The sequence below is a fragment of the Lathamus discolor genome, chromosome 4 (assembly GCF_037157495.1).
Source record: "Lathamus discolor isolate bLatDis1 chromosome 4, bLatDis1.hap1, whole genome shotgun sequence".
Taxonomy (NCBI): domain Eukaryota; kingdom Metazoa; phylum Chordata; class Aves; order Psittaciformes; family Psittacidae; genus Lathamus; species Lathamus discolor.
In genome coordinates, this window is record NC_088887.1 from 119491374 (window position 1) to 119508924 (window position 17551).

The 17551-nt window shown below is 38.5% G+C and overlaps 1 protein-coding gene across 1 annotated transcript in view; it reads left to right on the forward strand.

Annotated features, from left to right (window-relative positions):
• The window catches only part of GRM5 (glutamate metabotropic receptor 5), a 265098-nt gene that overhangs the window by 204142 nt on the left and 43405 nt on the right, over positions 1 to 17551 (forward strand). The window contains exon 4 of the mRNA XM_065675884.1: positions 4285 to 4520. Coding sequence (XP_065531956.1) covers positions 4285 to 4520 — 236 coding nt within the window. The remainder of the gene's footprint in view (positions 1 to 4284; positions 4521 to 17551) is intronic.

Below are 17551 nucleotides of genomic sequence, written 5' to 3' on the forward strand. Positions count from 1 at the left end.
TCTCACATTTTACCATAGCAAACATAATCCTAAAAAGTCAGAATATCTATCTTCTGTATGCATACAGTATAACAATATATATAGTCCTACAGTGACGGCCCTACTTGTTCAGGTATGCTCAGCTAGAGGAGTCTGAAGACATATTCACTACCATTAGTATCCAGGGTTGTGGGGGAGGAAGTGAACATGGTGCTCATGAGGGTGGTCACAGTCGTGCAACCCAGTCATTTACATAGGATCTCATCTGCCTTATCTGCCTCTACTTTTCTGTTCAGATATTTTAAAACAATTATATGTACAATAACGATCAAAACCATCAAATTATTTTATTGAGCTTTTATTTATTCATTGCTATATTTATTCATTAATCAATTTTGTAAATACTGGTGGCTGTGCCATGACATTTATTGAAGCCTTTCTGTGATATAAAACTATGTTGTGATTTACTGTGAGTAAACCAAAGAGACCTTTAACAAAGGAGCAGAACACTTCCCTTCTGTTTGCTGAAGGGTATTTTTTTTTACTAAAATCTCCATCACCCTGCATATCCTTCAGAAATTGGTAGCTGGGGTAATGTACACATGCAAATAAGATGTGATAACAGATAAGATCATTGTGATAATAGCTCTCCTATTTCAATTTTATCTCTTGCTAGCATTGCAACAGCAAATGTCTTTTTTCCTTTTTTCCTTCCTTCCATGACTCCTTGTTTTCTTTGGTACACAATAATCTTTGTAAATGATATTTTTTACAATTTTTTCTTTTTATACAGTATAGTTGTTATCCTATATTATCCTATATCACACCACCAGCATTTAAGGAAAATAGGAATTAGTCTGACGGCAAAGAATATAAACACAAAAGAACTGGATGAAGGGAAAACATGTCATGATCCTAAAAGACAATTCCCCACTGTGCTCAATGTGAAGATAAAATTGGGGGCAGCCAGATCTGCACGTGTCATAGGCCTCTTACCTTGTTGACAGCTTCCTACTCTGGCAAGCTGATGAATGAGCTATGTGAATTATTGTGTACACCTGACAGATATCTCAGCAAGGGGCTTTTACTGCTGGTGCTGCAGCTGTGCTTTCCTTCACAACAAGATTTCTTTATGTGCAACTCTAAGTCTTGGCAGGATCATTTGAAGCAGACATGCCCAGTGGTTAAAAAGCAACACCATTTATTTCGAATAATAGAATCACCCATTCGCCCAGTCAGAATAAACTTGGAAAGCACAGTGTCCATGCAAGGGAGAAAAAACAACCTTGTGTAGTGATCTGGTAAGAATATCCTTGTCCCATTTAATCTGTTAGGAATTTTTCGCAATCATCACTGGAATACTGTTCACCTGGGTTTATTTTACTACCTGTGAGAAAGCTCTTCTTAACCATTTCTTCACCTAAATATCATATATACCCCACTGTTAACTTAAAGAACCATTTGTCTCACCAGCACACAGTCCTGCACTGTGTTAGTGGCAACCTATGCATCTTGCCACTTCTGTTGGTGAGGGTGGGAATTATACTGGATTTCATTTGGAGCTCCTCGTCACAGCCAGTTTCTGTTGAACTAGTAGAATTTAACAGTGGATAATACCATTTTGAACCTTTCATAATGCAGCCAGCAATGGAGCACTATGATATCACCAGCCATTAAGAGAAGAAATACGTTCTAAGGAGGGACAGGCAGCACTAGGAAAGTAAATAGGTATTTCTCTCACTGTTCCCTTCTCCCTCATCTTCACTCCCCTTACTGAGTTCAGAGGATGTCCCAGGTCTAATATCCCAAATGTATCTATAGCATATTGCCACCAACATCCCATAAGTGTTGTTACTCTACTGTGGGTGCAGAATTTAAGTACCACACACTACCAGTGCTTTTTTTATATTCATGCAAGCCTGTTTTCCTACTCCATTTTCACTGGCCTTTAGATACTAGTTTAGCATTTGCTTTGCCACCTTGTCTGCCTGAAGCTTTGCTATCTCTACATTGTTGTCTCTGCAATGCACACTTTGAGTACATCTTTTATATAAAGCTCCCAAATGCTATTTGTACAATAAGCTAAGCTGAAATACTTGTTTGAATGAAAACCAGCTCTGTTGAATTAAGAAGCCCTTCTGAAGAAAAGTTGAGAAGGGTTATGTAAGATGAAGTTGTTATTTTGGTCTTTTCTAACAACTTAAAGTTATAAAACGGCATCTTTGTTGCAAACCTATCTTGGAGGGGATAACTATTCATTAAGTATTGCTTTAAATTTTATAGCCCTGCTGGATTAGATCTACAAAACTGTTCCTCTGAAAAATGATAAAGAAATTAATTGTAAGAAAACATTTTTTTTCTAAGTTGTTTATGCGACAACTCATAAAGCTGGGATATTGACAGCACAGCTCTCATTGTCTTAAATTCTGTTCAGTTTTAAAAATAAGACACACCACAGACAACCCATCGCTTCCTGCATTCATAAAACCTGTCAGATTTTATGAGGATGGATAAAGCTGCTTAGAAACTTGCCAAAGATTAAGATGAATGTTTTGAGGAAAAGGTTAAATTGCTCATAAATTTAAAATACCTTCTGCGGCTCTTAGCACAAAACAACCCATAAATGGTTCTAACTCTTCGTCCAGTAAATGGTGCTGGTAGAAAGCGGGGAGTCTCCTGGGTGTGTCTGGGAGCATTACATCTGTGTTCATCCCTAACTGGATCTAAGCTGGAAGGTAAATTTAACATCAGTGTTCAACTTTCTCGTTTTGTGAACGTGTATATTACTCTTTTGTGCTGAGTAAATGAGTGTATTTGAAATCTGAAGCGTGTTCAACAGTCCCTTCATTTCCATTTCAGATACTGGATATTATTTTTCCTCTGGTAAAGCTATTATTTATTGACACTGCAGCTGTGCTAATAAGATGTGGTCGAATCCAGCCTTCAATGAAATCTGTCTTGTGCAGAAGGAGTCACTGTTTGAGGTCTTGACTTCTGCACTGTGTGAGGACAGCTGAGTGCAGAGAACAGGGAATGCGCTGACAACCAAATAACTGCAGCAAGTTTCCTCCATGTTCTGCAGTACAGAAGCAAAGTTTAAGCCAGACAGCAAATGATCAAAATAGAACAACAGAACTGTATAGATAAAGGTCGCCTACGTCTGTTACACAAGTTAAAATAGGGCTATCTTTTAAACAACTCATGAAGTTTTAAAATAAGACAATTAAGCTTCTTTTTTATCCTTCAGCTATTTGATTTTTAGGATTTAAAGGTGATCTCTATAGTCATTAACATCAGTGCCTTTTTAGAGAGACAAAACCCCAATTAGACATTCTTCTATGATTCTCTCAGTGTAAGATTTGAGACTTTTGAAAAACTGAAGTATTGTGTCCACGATAACACAACAGAAATCTGCACTGCTCTAATGAGAGATGTACATTTGTAGTGGAGTTGAGTGAAACTTTGTCAGGACTTCCAAAAAAATCCTTTGTGAAACCGGAGAGAGGAGAATTACCCTCAGAAATTTGGGTCATTTTGTTTGATTTGAGTTTTCTTGTGGCTGCTTCAGGTCGGAGTGTTGCAAGCAGAAAAGCTGACAGAAGGGAATTAAAATTTATTGTGAGGTACAGGGTCACACAACTCCGTAATACTCCAGCTATGAACAACCAAGAAAGACATGGATGTTCACGATGCTCTGCCCAGGTTCATTAGTCGTGTCAGCAGAGAGGATTTCTTGCTTCAGAGGCAATGCCGTACTGTCTAGCATCTGAGCTCTGAGCTGATATCTCTACTTGATCAGCATCAGTCCATTTAGAATTTCCTTAAGGTTCTTCATGCCGTGCTCGATCATGCAGTATAGGCACAGTCTGCAACACAGTCGCGCCTGTCACACTGCAAAAGCTCCTGTTCTCAAAGCCACCTTCTTCAGGTAATAGAATCAACCCAGTTTCAGTAAAAACCTGAATCCAAGACCTTCTCCTCAGAGCTCAATGAGGCTTAGTGTGATGCAGAGACATGTTTAGAGATGGGGGATTTCAGGTTCCGTGATTTTTAATGTTGTTTCAATGGTTTGGTTGTGGAATTTGCAGTCCTGGGGTAATGGTTGGACTTTGTGATATTAAAGGTTTTTTCCAACCTTGTTGATTCTATGATTCTATGAAGAATATATCGTCTAAGTAGAAGGTACCAACGACACGCAAATGTAAGGAAAAGGAAAACACTGAATTTCAAACTTTGTTTTTAAGAAAGTTTATTTCTTATTCCTCTGACTGATTAATGTTGTCCGTCTTCTATTTATCCCTGCAGTGATGGCTGGGCGGACAGGTATGATGTGACAGATGGGTACCAGCGTGAAGCTGTTGGTGGAATAACGATCAAGCTCCAGTCTCCTGATGTGAAATGGTTTGATGATTACTACCTTCAGCTTCGGCCAGAAACAAATCACCGAAATCCATGGTTTCAGGAATTTTGGCAGCACAGGTTCCAGTGCCGGTTGGAAGGGTTTCCTCAAGAGAACCCTAAATACAACAAGACTTGCACAAGTAAGTGAATTTATTACTCCTGCTGTATAAACCATTGTGACTAAAGGTCTGGTGTAAACAGCTCATGTTGGACTGATGAAGCCTGGTCTTGTGGAATAGTGAATGCGGTTGGAAGTAAAGAGGCTGGCACTACAATCCTTGCTCTTTCCAAAATGATGACAACCACAACTTTAAAAGTATTCATATCTCTAAGGAAACAGATACTGCCTCAGTACTTAACAACTCTGTGTTTGGAAAACTTGATGCTACTTTACCTCTATGGGCATCTAAACACTTTAATACAAAATTCAGTGCTTCTTTTCTGAAAAAGGAGTAATCATATGGCTTTAGCTCACAGGAGCAATGAGAGAGTTAATAAACTAAAAGTTACATGAAGTCCATATGGTAGGGATGATTATTTGTGTACTCCAGATAGGAGACTAGTTGGTTTGAAACATTTCGTCAGATTTTCTTTCAGCTATGAGTCATTTCAGTAAATGCCATTTTAAGCTGATCTTTTTTCTTAAATCGTACTGATTTCAGCACCGCCACAACATTTTGTCATTTTTGCAAAACAGTGTCAAAACGTTTTTTCCCCAAACAGATATGATGCATTTTTCTGGGGTTTTTTGTTTTGGGGTTTTTACTTTTTTTGTTGGGGTTTTGTGTTGTTTTGTTGTTGTTTTGTTTTGGTATGGTTTTTAATTATTTCCATTGATTACTCTTCATTTCATGAGATGCTAAGCAGTGCTAAGACCTTGGCCATCCTGCTGGTGCTGAGGCATAAGGTGGTGCTTGCTGAGCATTAGCTCATCCACAGCTGTAAGTCGCAAGGGACCTTCCTTCCTAAAAATATCAATATATTCCACAACCCTCTAAGACAGAGAAATGGCTTTAAGGGTAAAAGTTGTGGATTTGCACAACACAAAAAACCACCTAAGCCCCATTTAACACTCGTAAGTCTTTCTTTTGGATTGGACAACTTCACAGAGGAAGTTTGTGGCTGAGGTAGAAATTGAATATAGGAATCCCAAAACCTCAGTGTACATCTTCATCACTCAACTGACTTTTCTCCATTGTTGTCCTTCTGCTACTCTTCCAACACAGCCTGACACGTTTTATTTACACTATTGACAGACACTGCATACTGAGCAGGAAACTTCATTGATTTCCCCACAATAATGTAGACCTCTTTTCTGAGATGTCAGTATAGTGGGCATGGCTGGATATAGGCTAATGAAGACCTGGTTTTTATCACTGTGCTGTGTTAGCAACAACATTTCAACTTGATTTTTTGGGGTTTCTTTTTTTACTTACTTTTTGCCAACATTGAGAGAATCTAATTTCTGTTTAATATGAAAGACTGGGAATTGTGAAACATAGATGTCTAAGAGTCTTGGTCTACAATGCCTAAAATACAATTCACCAACACAAAAACATTATCTCCGGGTGCAGAGAGATCCTATTTTAGAGATGAAGTCAACCAGTCATGGATGTGAGACAACTTAATCATAAAGCTGGAATAGGTTGCTTTGAACAGCAATTATCCCTGGAAGGTTTCCCACAAAGAGATCCTGAATGAGCTCAGCTCAAATAGGTTCCTAAAACCTGTGAATGTCAAACACATAATACATAGATTGTTCTAATTACTTCTCCTGCAGCTTTATTGTCATATTCAGTGCTCAGCCATGATGGTTACAGTAAAAGAACGAAAACCAGATTATAATAGCTTTAATTCTTTCTTGTTGCTGTAGGGTGGAAAAAGTTAATTCAGTTGTGGATTTACCCAGTTTAACAACACTATACACAGCAATCAGTTAAAAATGTCCATTTGATCAGGGTTTTCACACAGGAAGTTGTTACTCATCATGTTACTCAGTTTTATAGTTCTGAATTTGATCTAGACCATCTGTCAAAATTTATATAAAGAAAATTGAAAGGTTGGCCAGAAAGAAGACAGGCAGATTTACTTAATCACAACTTCGTGTGTCACAACTGCTAAGACACCTGTGCTGTTTTTCTCATTATATCCCAAAACTAGGCAAAGGTGTATGATAAAGCGAAAAAAATACCAAAGTAAGACAACTTGGTATATTTACCAGCAGCAAAACCACAAGTGTATTCTCTGAGAATTGCAGGATTTTGATGTTGGGAGCTTAACTTCAAAATTAACATGAATTTTTGAGACTGTCGTGGTACTTTTTGTTTCTACCTAATTTCCTATCTTCTCTGTGACTTTAAAAATCATGTCTTTATATTGATTCCAACATTCATATTTGGTTTCTTAACTTTAAGCATGTCTTGAATCTTAAATTCCTTCAGTTCAGACTTCACAACTGTAAAAGTTGATACTTGCCCTCAGTGGTCACAAGCATAGACTGTCCTGGCAGTTTCTGCCTGATGATGAATATACTAGTGCTACTTCAAATTTATCTTGATAAGAAAGCAGGACTGTGTCCTTTAGTTTATCACTTTACCTCCCTGGATGCATTCTCTTATTCAGCAACTGCATTAAGAAAAAAAAAAAAAAAAAGATGCTGAAAGTGTTTCTCAGGATTCCAATTAGAGAGATTGAGTTTATTGAGAAATGCCGGGGAGAAATAAAAATCCATTTTTGTGCCAAAAAGCAAGCCATTCTTTACTGCTTGGGATAATGATGAAAAGATGAACATAAAGCTGATTGGTGTTGAGAGATGAGGTCGATATTAAATGAAGGTGTCTATAAAGAAGCAATAACCATTACTTTAGTGGGTAAAAAAAAAAGAATTATTCTGCACAACCTGATTGCACTACCATGAAAAAAAAAAGAATGGTTAACAACATAAACTTATTCAAACAGCAAGAAAATAAGCACACGAAGATATGAAAGATGTCTGATAATATGATTGACTTCCTGTGTGTCCCAGGTATGAATTTAGTTGTTTGTTTTACTTTGCTGATCTCTGCCTCTTGTAATAGTAAGTTATATTTACCTCTGTGACAGACAAAACATGAAATCACAAGTTAATGAAGCCAATGCAGTCAATAGTGAGGTTTTATTTTTTTTTTTTTTTTATTTTGGGCTTTTTTTCTTTTAATTCTCCTTATTTGGCAGATTTTACAAAAATCAAATTCATTTTTAATGTAAAATACCCATAAACAGTGCCAAGAAGATATTATTAGGAAATGATAACCCAAAATATTTTTTCTCCATTCATTTCTATCAAGCACTAAATAGTCTCCATCCCTTCACATATACTGAGTTCACACTGAGATGAAAATTTTAGCATCAAGCCCACTTTCATTTACAGATCTGAACACACTTTTAATCCAAAAGGGTGTCAGGGCTGTTGCTAAGTACATTGATTTTCTGCTCAGCTGGAGCACTACAGAAAGTGAGAAGTTTGCAGGCTTACCTGATTTGATTTTCAGTGCGATCAGTTCCATGACACAGGAGAGCTGCTACAAGCCACCTCTGAACACTAAGAGTCAGGCCAAAGAATTTAAAATACATCTTTAAAAGGAGACATGTAATGGCCTCCGAACACTAGGAATTGTCCAGGAATTGGGTTTGGCTTCAGTCAGATATGTTTTTTAGTATTCTGGAGCCACAATTCAGTGAAGTTTATAAATAGGTGTGCAAGTTGATCCAGATGAGTAACTCCACTCAATGACCATCTTCATGTCTTAAAAGGCTAATCCAATCCTTTGGTATTGATTGCCTTTGGACCTTTGAAGGCTAGGTGTGCATTTGCTTTCATACAGACAAGTGTCCCCATCAGAACTCAAATTCCTAGTACCTTTTCCTGGTGTTATATAAATATATCTTAGAGCAGAAAAAAAAACCCAGTGCAAGCAAAGTAAGTCGTGAAACTCTGGCTCAACTGACAATAGTGGAAAAAGTCAAGTCTTCAAAGTCAGGATCAGAAGAATATCTATTACATTTACCAGTCTGTTAAATGAATCCTTTTGCCTCTGCTGCTAAGAGACCCTATTTTTCCCATGCTGTGTAAAAGCCAGAGGCACAGATGGAGTAGCATTTTTTGAAGTGTTACTTAAACGCAGAGCAAAACCAGAATACTAATCCCAAGTACTTGTGATCTAAGTGGAAGACAAGAAAGAGCAGATAGAGGCTGATGCTGATGAAAGAGTGCAACACCTTAGTTTGGCTGGCAGAGGTTACAGACAAAGTGAGGTTACACAAAAAAAATGATAGCGTCATCTAAAGGAACAATAGAAACAAGAATATGAAGGAAGGTGATGGGGCATTTCTGCAGGTATTTATGGCAAGGTCCTGACATTAAATACTGTGGTTCAAAGCAGCAGTGCAGATAACACAAAGTGAAATGATGGAGGCTGGATAATCACAAAGATCAACCACAGACAGGACACGGAAGGCACTGTAAGTGAAGAAAGAGACTTACGTCACAGAAACACAGAATCACAGAATGGTTTGGGCTGGAAAGGACCTTAAAGCTCATCATCCAGTTCCAACCCCCCACCACAGGCAGGGACACCTTCCACTAGACCAGGGTGCTCAAAGTCCTGTCTAACCTGAGTTTGAATATTCCCAGGGATGGGGCATCCACACCTTCTCAGGACAACCTGTGCCAGCGCCTCACCACCCCCATAGGAAATGATTTCTTCCTTCTATCTAATGTAAATCTACCTTCTTCTAGTTTAAAGCCATTCCCTCTTGTCACTACATGCCCCTGTAAAAAGTCCCTCTCCAGCTTATACTTCCCCTTAGGCACTGAAAGCTTCTTTAAGATCTCCCCAGAGCCTTCTCATCTCAAGGCTACCCAGCCCCAGCTTTCTCAGCCTGTCTTCATACGTGAGGTGCTCCAGCCCCTGATCATCCTTGTGGCCTCCTCTGGACTTGCTTCAACAGCTCCATGTCCTCTTATGATTAGGACATGAGAACTGTACTCAGTGCTCCAAGTGGGGACTTGCAAGAGCAGAGTAGAGGGGCAGGATCACCTCCTTCAACCTGCTGGTCATGCTCCGGGTGTTGCAGCACAGGGTATGGTTGCTTTCTAGCCTGCAAGTGCACAAGGCTGCAACATGTCAAGCTTCTTGTCAATCAACTCCCTCAAGTCCTTCTCTTCAGGGCTCCCCTCAATCCATTCTCCACCCAGGCTGTACGTGTACTTGGGGTTGCCCTTACCCAGGTGCAGGACCTTGCACTTGGACTTACCTCATGAGGTTTGTATAGGCTCACCTGTCAAGCCTGTCAGGGTCATCGCTCTGGATGGTCCTTCATGTCTGACACGACTGGGAGCAAGGAGCAGTGACAGAGCTTATAGGGAATATGAACATACTTAAAGTGGTGAACAGGGAAAATCAGACTTGCAGCAGCATTCTCAATGGGTCTTAGCAGAATGAAGAAATCCAAACATTACAGTCATGATTTGACCAGTAGATTTTCTGAGCCAAAAATGCATTTTCAAAGCGTTCAGAAAATGACACAGGAGAAGGGTCACAAATATAACTCCAAGAATTTAAGAACGGAATTAAAAGTGAGTTTATTTGCAGAAAGGGAAATTAGGGTGATTTGGGATAAATTCCAGACAAGTTTTGCAGCTCAAGGTACAAAATGGCTCAAAAAATGTAAATGTAAAAATTATCTATATGTTTGCTGAATCCCATTCAGCTCCAGATACTTTTAATGAGGTGTAAATGACCCTTAGAAAGTTCCACAGTTTCAGCTGAACAGAAATTTAGGTTAATAAATGGCCCTTTCTTTTCCAGAGAGAACTAAGGAATAAAACATGACTGTCTAGTCTTCACACTGCAACATGCTAATAATCTAGTGGTTAAATGTAAACTCAAATGCCAAAGTTGGTTTAATCAGAATATGACCAATAAAAAACAAATGGTGTCATAATGGAAGGGTATTTTCTGTGTTTCAAGAAATGTGTCACATTTAAAACTCGTATTCCCAAATTTAGCATTTCTACACTTGTGGTTTTTTACTGCAAATGAAAACAAACAAAAATTAACTTAAAATTCATTACTATTTTTTAAACAGTGAATTCAAGAACATTTTAATTCTCCTGAACACATCCTGTCTGTCACTCAGTTTGATACTTGATACATTACATCTCATGCTTGGGCACTGGCAAAATGAAGGATCGTCCAGCCCTCATTTTCATGGCTCTCGTTTCAGATCTGGAGCTCAAACACAGTTTATCACTACCTTTTACAATGATGCTGGATCACGTCCAGAAATCTCCGAAAGCAGATGAGCTATAAGGCATAATTCCAAATCTGAATTTCCTAGAAGCCTGATATAATCTGAGCCAGAAACCGACATAGACATGTCACTATTTTTTTGACTCACTTGGAGGAAAAAGCAGTGCGGCACTAAATGCTAACATATATCCTGTTATAGCTATTTGAAATACTTTTTGATATACATTGATCCTGATTTTAAGATATGTGCAACTCAGACCCTCGAATAACTGCAGTCTTCTCACTGCTGTTATGAAATATGTCAAAATCCTCCAAAATCTGAACTACAAAGTTACATCTTTTTTTTTCCCTTCACTTTATGCTCCCTGCCTTCCTCCTTCCATATATTAGATATTTTTATTCTCTGTAATATAATTCTTTTTCTTGCTGCCTTTTTGAACTTTGAAAATTATCTGGAAGAGAATAATACCACTGTACAGGTAGAACCTGTCTCTCCAGCCTTAAAAGTAAATTATAATTAAATGTATTCAGACTATATACATTTCTTACTAGATGGATGAACTGGAGTAGCTCCTGCCGTTTTCTCTCAGCAGTCTGCCAGCATTTAATGTGCTTTTGCATCTGTAACGGTTGTGTTTCATGGTAATTTATGACCAAAGAAATTGAATTCTGTAAAAGGTGAAAGGATAGTAACGCTGTTAAGAAAATGGTGTGAAGAAATAGATATTCATTTACTTGCTTTGTCCTAGGACTTAATGTTACTCTTCTTGCTGATTTTACTGAACTTGAGAACAGAAGGCAGACTTCCAGTGGTTTGTAGGTGCCCAAGGAGTGCTCTAGTCAGATTTGCGAGAGCTCTGGACTTGCCTTGTTCACGTAGGCTTAAATAGATGTAAAATACCAAAGTTAATCAAGTATTTGGAAGAAATCTTTTGAAAGTCCTCTCTGGATTTCAGGACGCCTACTTTGGTCCCTTTGGCATTCTCAAATTTAACAATTTTGTGATAATTATCACATTAAGTGTAACAATACTTGTACTGGCTTTCAGCTGCTAAGAGTGAGTTAGAATTGGTCAAAAGCATTTGTTGAGTGGATTTTACTGGAAGATATATGCTTGTCAAATTTGACAAATGTTCTGTAGTAGCATGTTGATCCAATGACACACACTTTGAAAGTAAAGCACCGTAATGAGAATTTTTGGTTTCATTGTTTCAATAACACTGAAGTGCTTTGTTTCAAGTTATAATTTGCTTTCATTTTGTTTCACTGTTATGCCATGCTTTTTGCCTCAGCAACAAAATGGCATTTTCCAGTGTTGCCAAATACTCTTCTTTTTTTCCTCAGAATTTACTTTTCAGAAAATATTAAATTCAATCTCAAGTTTTTGTATTAATTTTGAATGGAAAAGGACCCTTGAACTACATGAAATTTCCCACAGAGCAGAAACTATTTCTGTTCTTCATTCCAAGAGGCTGTAAAAAAAATTAAATTAGGAAAATAAATAAACAAATATACTATTGCATTTGATTTTTAGCAGAAAACCACACCTATAACCTTATAAATAACAGAGAATTTAAAGTCACTTTTTTCTTTCACGTTGTTTTAACAGAAAGCTCTGATGACAGGTTTTGTAAAACACTCCAAAAGAAGATGCTTTTGTGTCTTTAAACAATGATACATTAATTAGATATGAACATTATGCTTCACCTTGGTTCATATGTATAACCTATTCTCAACTTTATAAGACTGCACTCATTTCTTCACTGAAGAGACATGTATGTTTCTGGGATGACTAACTTAGCCATCCAGGACATGCAGATCACAAGAAGGTTGCTGATGTGTTCAAGGAGTACAACTGTGACAACTTGTACCCATGACAGAACAAAATCACACAATATTCTGCAGCAGACAGGCACTAATGTGTCTTTGTTATGAAGATTAGTCTGCTGTCCTGATTTCTTATTTTTGAGATATTAACTAAGGCAAAACGAAAAAGGGAAAAACACCCCCACATTTGCTGGTTGGCTTGAACTTCAAATACTACTAGCAGAAAGTGAATATGGGACATATTTGCTAGCATAATTAGAGCTCGTTTCTGTTGGCCTCTTGTCTCTCAAAACAAAAAATAACACAAAAGATTGAATAATTTTAATTACATATACACAGAAACTATATAGAAACCAATTTGTTAATTAGTGCTGGAGAAACATTATGAGATAGTTGGAGACTTTAGGTTATATTTCTGGTTTCCTCTGTGATGTCCCCTAGGATTTTGTCGAAACAACATTCTCATTACTGGGAAATTTTAAAATAAAACAAATAAAACTAGCCATTTATCTTTATTGCAGTGTTAAACCTGATGCATAGCAAACGAACTGCTCTGCACTTTGAAGCATATATTCTCTCATATTCTGTCCCGTATTTCATTCTCTTGTTTCTCCTCGGAGAATGAAATAACGGGGGGGTGGGGGGGTGGGGGGGGGGGTGGGGGGAAGGGACAGCCTAGAATATAAATTATTTTCACTCTTCGTTTTACCCTTTCCCAGTTCTTTAAAACTCAAAGTATTCTCAGCTCTGGAAAAGTTAGAAAGCAGGAAAAGCACATTGAACCATGGTTATTTTGCACTCTTTTAACAGCCCTGCTTGATGAGGCTTTGTAATGTCACCAGCTGGCAAACAGAAAAAAATAGTGTTTCATCTTCCTTGAGGGTAAAAACTAGAGGGGAAATGAAAGAGGAATGACAGGTTTTCCATCAAAAATCCATAAAATAAGGAATTTCATTGAAGCATGTTTTCTGTTTATTTGCATGATAAGTACAGGAAGCAACAGTGAAATTTCAGCATTTCCCACAAGATTTGGGTTGATTCTGTCTTGTTTTTTCCATACCTGGGGGAGAAAGGGACTGTCTTGGGCAGGTTGGTTGACTGTTCCTTCCAGCCCTGCGCCCAGAAGGTGCTAGAACCACAGATCTGCAGGGGCAGCTGGATCTGGGTACTGTGGGAGGAATGCTGCAGCATGAGAAGAACCCCACAGTGTCTGTGTTGAGAGCCAGCTCACCTTCCAGTGGGACTATGAGCGCCTTTATAGGTTTTCTTGGGTTGGTACACTAACGTTTTTTAAATAGATCCAAGTAATGAACCCCTGCCAGTAGGAATCACTTTCCTGGTCAAAGAAGGTGATTCCTTTTCCATCATCAACATAGTTGTGTTTTGGAGAAATGACAACAGAAAAAAACAAATTTGGATGAGGAGTTTAGTGCTGGGCAGTCTCTGCATGGCTAATCACAGGTTAAAGGCTGATTTCGAAGCCATCCCTGCCCAGCTCCTCAGATGAGTTCCCTGGTTCATGCTAGCAGGCTGCTTTACCTCAGGCTCCATCAGTGTGCATATACTTGAGCTTGCCTTTGCATGGCCCCAAGCCTTGTTTCACAAGGTATTGCCTAATAGCATTGTGTGATCACCTGGCATAGCCCACAGTTATCCTCTGCTGTGATATTGCTGGAGCATCCTAAAGTGGGTCACTCCCAGAAGCACAGGCAGAAAAGGGTTGCGATGCTCTGAATTTATACCATTCTCAGGCTGTTCTTCACCTTCGTTAGAGTTACGGCCCTATAATAAAGCTGGGAACATACAGATAAGGTACCTCTATCCCTCTGGAGAGGGTCCAGAGAAGAGTCACAAGGTTGATCAGAGGACTGGGAAGTCTTACGAAGAAAGGCTAAGAGAGCTGGCTTTGTTCAGCCTTGAGAAAAGAAGGCTCAGGGGAGACCTTGGCACCATGTTCTAGTAGTTAAAGGGGGGTTACAAAGAAGATGGAGACTCCCTTTTTACAAGGAGTCACATGGAAAAGAGGAGGGGTGATGGGCACAAGCTCTTCCTGCGGAGATTCCGATTGGATACAAAAGGAACATTTTTCACAATGAGAACAATCAGCCATTGGAATAATCTCCCCAGGCAAGTGGTGGATTCCCCAGCATTGGACACTTCTAAGGTTAGGATGTACAGGGTGCTCAGACATCCAGTCTAGGTGATGCTTTGCCAAGAAAATTTGGCTCAGATAATCTCTGAGGTCCTTTCAACCTGGTGTTCTGTGATGCTATGATCCAACAATTTAATCCAGACATATCCAGACTATATATCTGACAAGGAAAAACCATGGTTATTAACCACCTGCTCCAGTGGCAGCAAATTCCTAAACTGATATTTAATGCATTTAAACATATTGCAAAGGCTCACCTGAATCCTGTATATTTAGATCCCTAAATGATCTATAAAATAAATATTTACATACTTATATTTCCCATGAAATCCAGGATAATTTTATTTTAATTTCAGACAGTGCAATAGCCAATAACAAGCCCATTGCATTAAGCACAGGAAAACCAGGAAGATAATAAGAAGAAATCCTCTTCCTGAGGAATATTTAGTCTAAAGAAAGATTATAGATAAAAAGTAGTAGAAAGGAAGTATTAATAGATAGCAAACTGAAGGATGGATGGATGGATGGATGGATGGATGGATGGATGGATGGAAGGATGGATGGAAGGATGGATGGATGGATGGAAGGATGGATGGATGGATGGAAGGGTTATCAGAACTGGCACAGAAGGGAGAAGATTTGTCTGTGTAATATTTCGTAGACAGAAATGGCCATGGCTTCAAATCTAGGATATCTCATGATCTCACATCTTGGAAAATAATAGGATAAGCCCTTATTTACTTACCAAAATTATTTGGACAAGAAGTGTGAGAGAGTAAATGGAACAGAATTGAGAGATCTATGCATGAGCTCTAACTCCTGCAATTCCCTCATTTCTTAGAGAATTCTACAATGTTTGATCATTTATGATTGCAAGTACTGTCCCACTGTCCTCATTAGGTCTGTTTTGATTCACACTGCGTTCTTCCATTGCCTTGTTCAACTTAATGGCAGCAGGCAGAATTTTGTTTTTATTATTTCTGTAGTAATTGCCATGGTACAGGGTTAACGGTTCTGAAGTATTGCAGTACAGATAACTTCCTACACTCATTTGGACATAACGACTAAGTTCAGCACAGATTCATAAATAGTTGATATTATTCCAAACAATGTTTGTGAATAATATTAACTATTCAATCCTGAAAAAAATTGTTCAGTCCTACTGTAGGAAAGGTACTTAAGACTGTCAGAACTGCAGTAAGAATGAACTGAAGACTTACGAAATGCAGCTTTATACCTGACCCACATACATGGTCACCTTGGTACCCCCAGTTCCGGCTGTCTGCAGCATCCTGGGACTGATGCTGGGTCTGACTGCAAACTGTGGGCCAAAAGAGTTTCATAGCTCAGGGGAGGTTACTCTAAACCGGCTGTATCCTCATCCTAAGGTTTGAACATCCATTTGCAGCTGTGGTTCATTGGATGCTTTCCTGGGGAACTTCATCTGTTTTAGTGTCTTTCAAAAGAAATTCATTGTGTTGCTCCCAAGCTGTGACACCCAGTCCAAACCAAAGCACAGTGTGTAGGAACCATTTGGAGAGTGCTTTTGAAAGCCCACACCTAAACTGAGCTAATACTTTCATTTGAACATGTCCTGCATATCGCTACAAGCCAAGGTTAAACAGCAACATGCTGACTTTCCCTAGCCCACAGGAAAGCAAGACATTTGCATTTCCTTCTTTGCAAATTTTTCTTGTATGGGAATGGTCAAGATGGAGAAAAGCAGATCTCATATAGATATGGGGTTTTTTACTCTAATAGAAAAGAGTTCTACTCTGGATATTATAAATAAGCATATGGGTTACAGTCTGTGGATATTGATTCAGAGAAATCTCCAGGAATTCACCAACAAAGTTTAAGTTGACAAGCACGTGTTCTTTATTGTAGTTCCAGGAGACACGGCGGAATTGCTCCACCTAGCGCGTCTCATCCAAGCATCAACCAGGCTGTGATTATATTGTCTTTAAAGATACATATTCATTAGATTACATACATTACATCATACTTTCAGAGAATGCCTTCTGCATGCTCACCAAAATGTGGTAGTGGTCTTTGGGTCCGCTGGTGGTTATTTCTTCATCGCTTTGGTTTAGGATCGTTGTCATAACAGTAACCGCCAGTCGGGTCTGGCAAAGCTTATTTTAGTAATTTCCTTTTCTCTATAGTTGCTAATAAAGCCTAACATCCTTGAAATTACTTATTTACAACCCTGTTCTTCAGTCAACCCCATTCTTCAATATTTATTCACTGCCCAGTAACTCTGTAGGAACTCCTCAAATTCTATTAGATTTTTTCACTATTCATTATTAAGAGTTTAATCAGCAAAATCCATTCTATTGAACATTACTGGAGCCATCATCACTAAATTTATCCATGCCACCTTTCCATCTTGTTGATGATCTTGTGTCAGGAAAGGTTCTTGACTAAAGACACACTTCGGTATATATTTAAGGATATGTGTTTGAGTTCCAACAAGAAAACCAGACTCTAACATTTAAATGGACAATGCGTTTAATAAAGCTACCTAAATAATACTTGTTGCAGAAATAGATTAAAAATATTTCTATTCTTTTTTTCTGGCTGAGAGACTGCTTTTTATCTTGAGTATTCAGCCTTCCCTCAAAACCACTCATAAGATCGTTGAGGTAAATAGCGTTATTTATCTGCGTCAAGTCTAATGTACCTAAGTACTTTGTGAAATGAGTTGAAAGCCACTTTCAGACTTAACCACTTTTTAATACTGGCATTTTTTAAGACGACATTATTGTAAATTAAAGAGCAAAAATTTTCTTTTGTCTCAGTTTTTGAGGTGTTCTCCTTAACCACAAGATTCGTGAAGTACTGCAAACTGACAGTCAGGCTTGGCAGGCTGGATTTCCCCCTGTATAGCAAAGTGAGG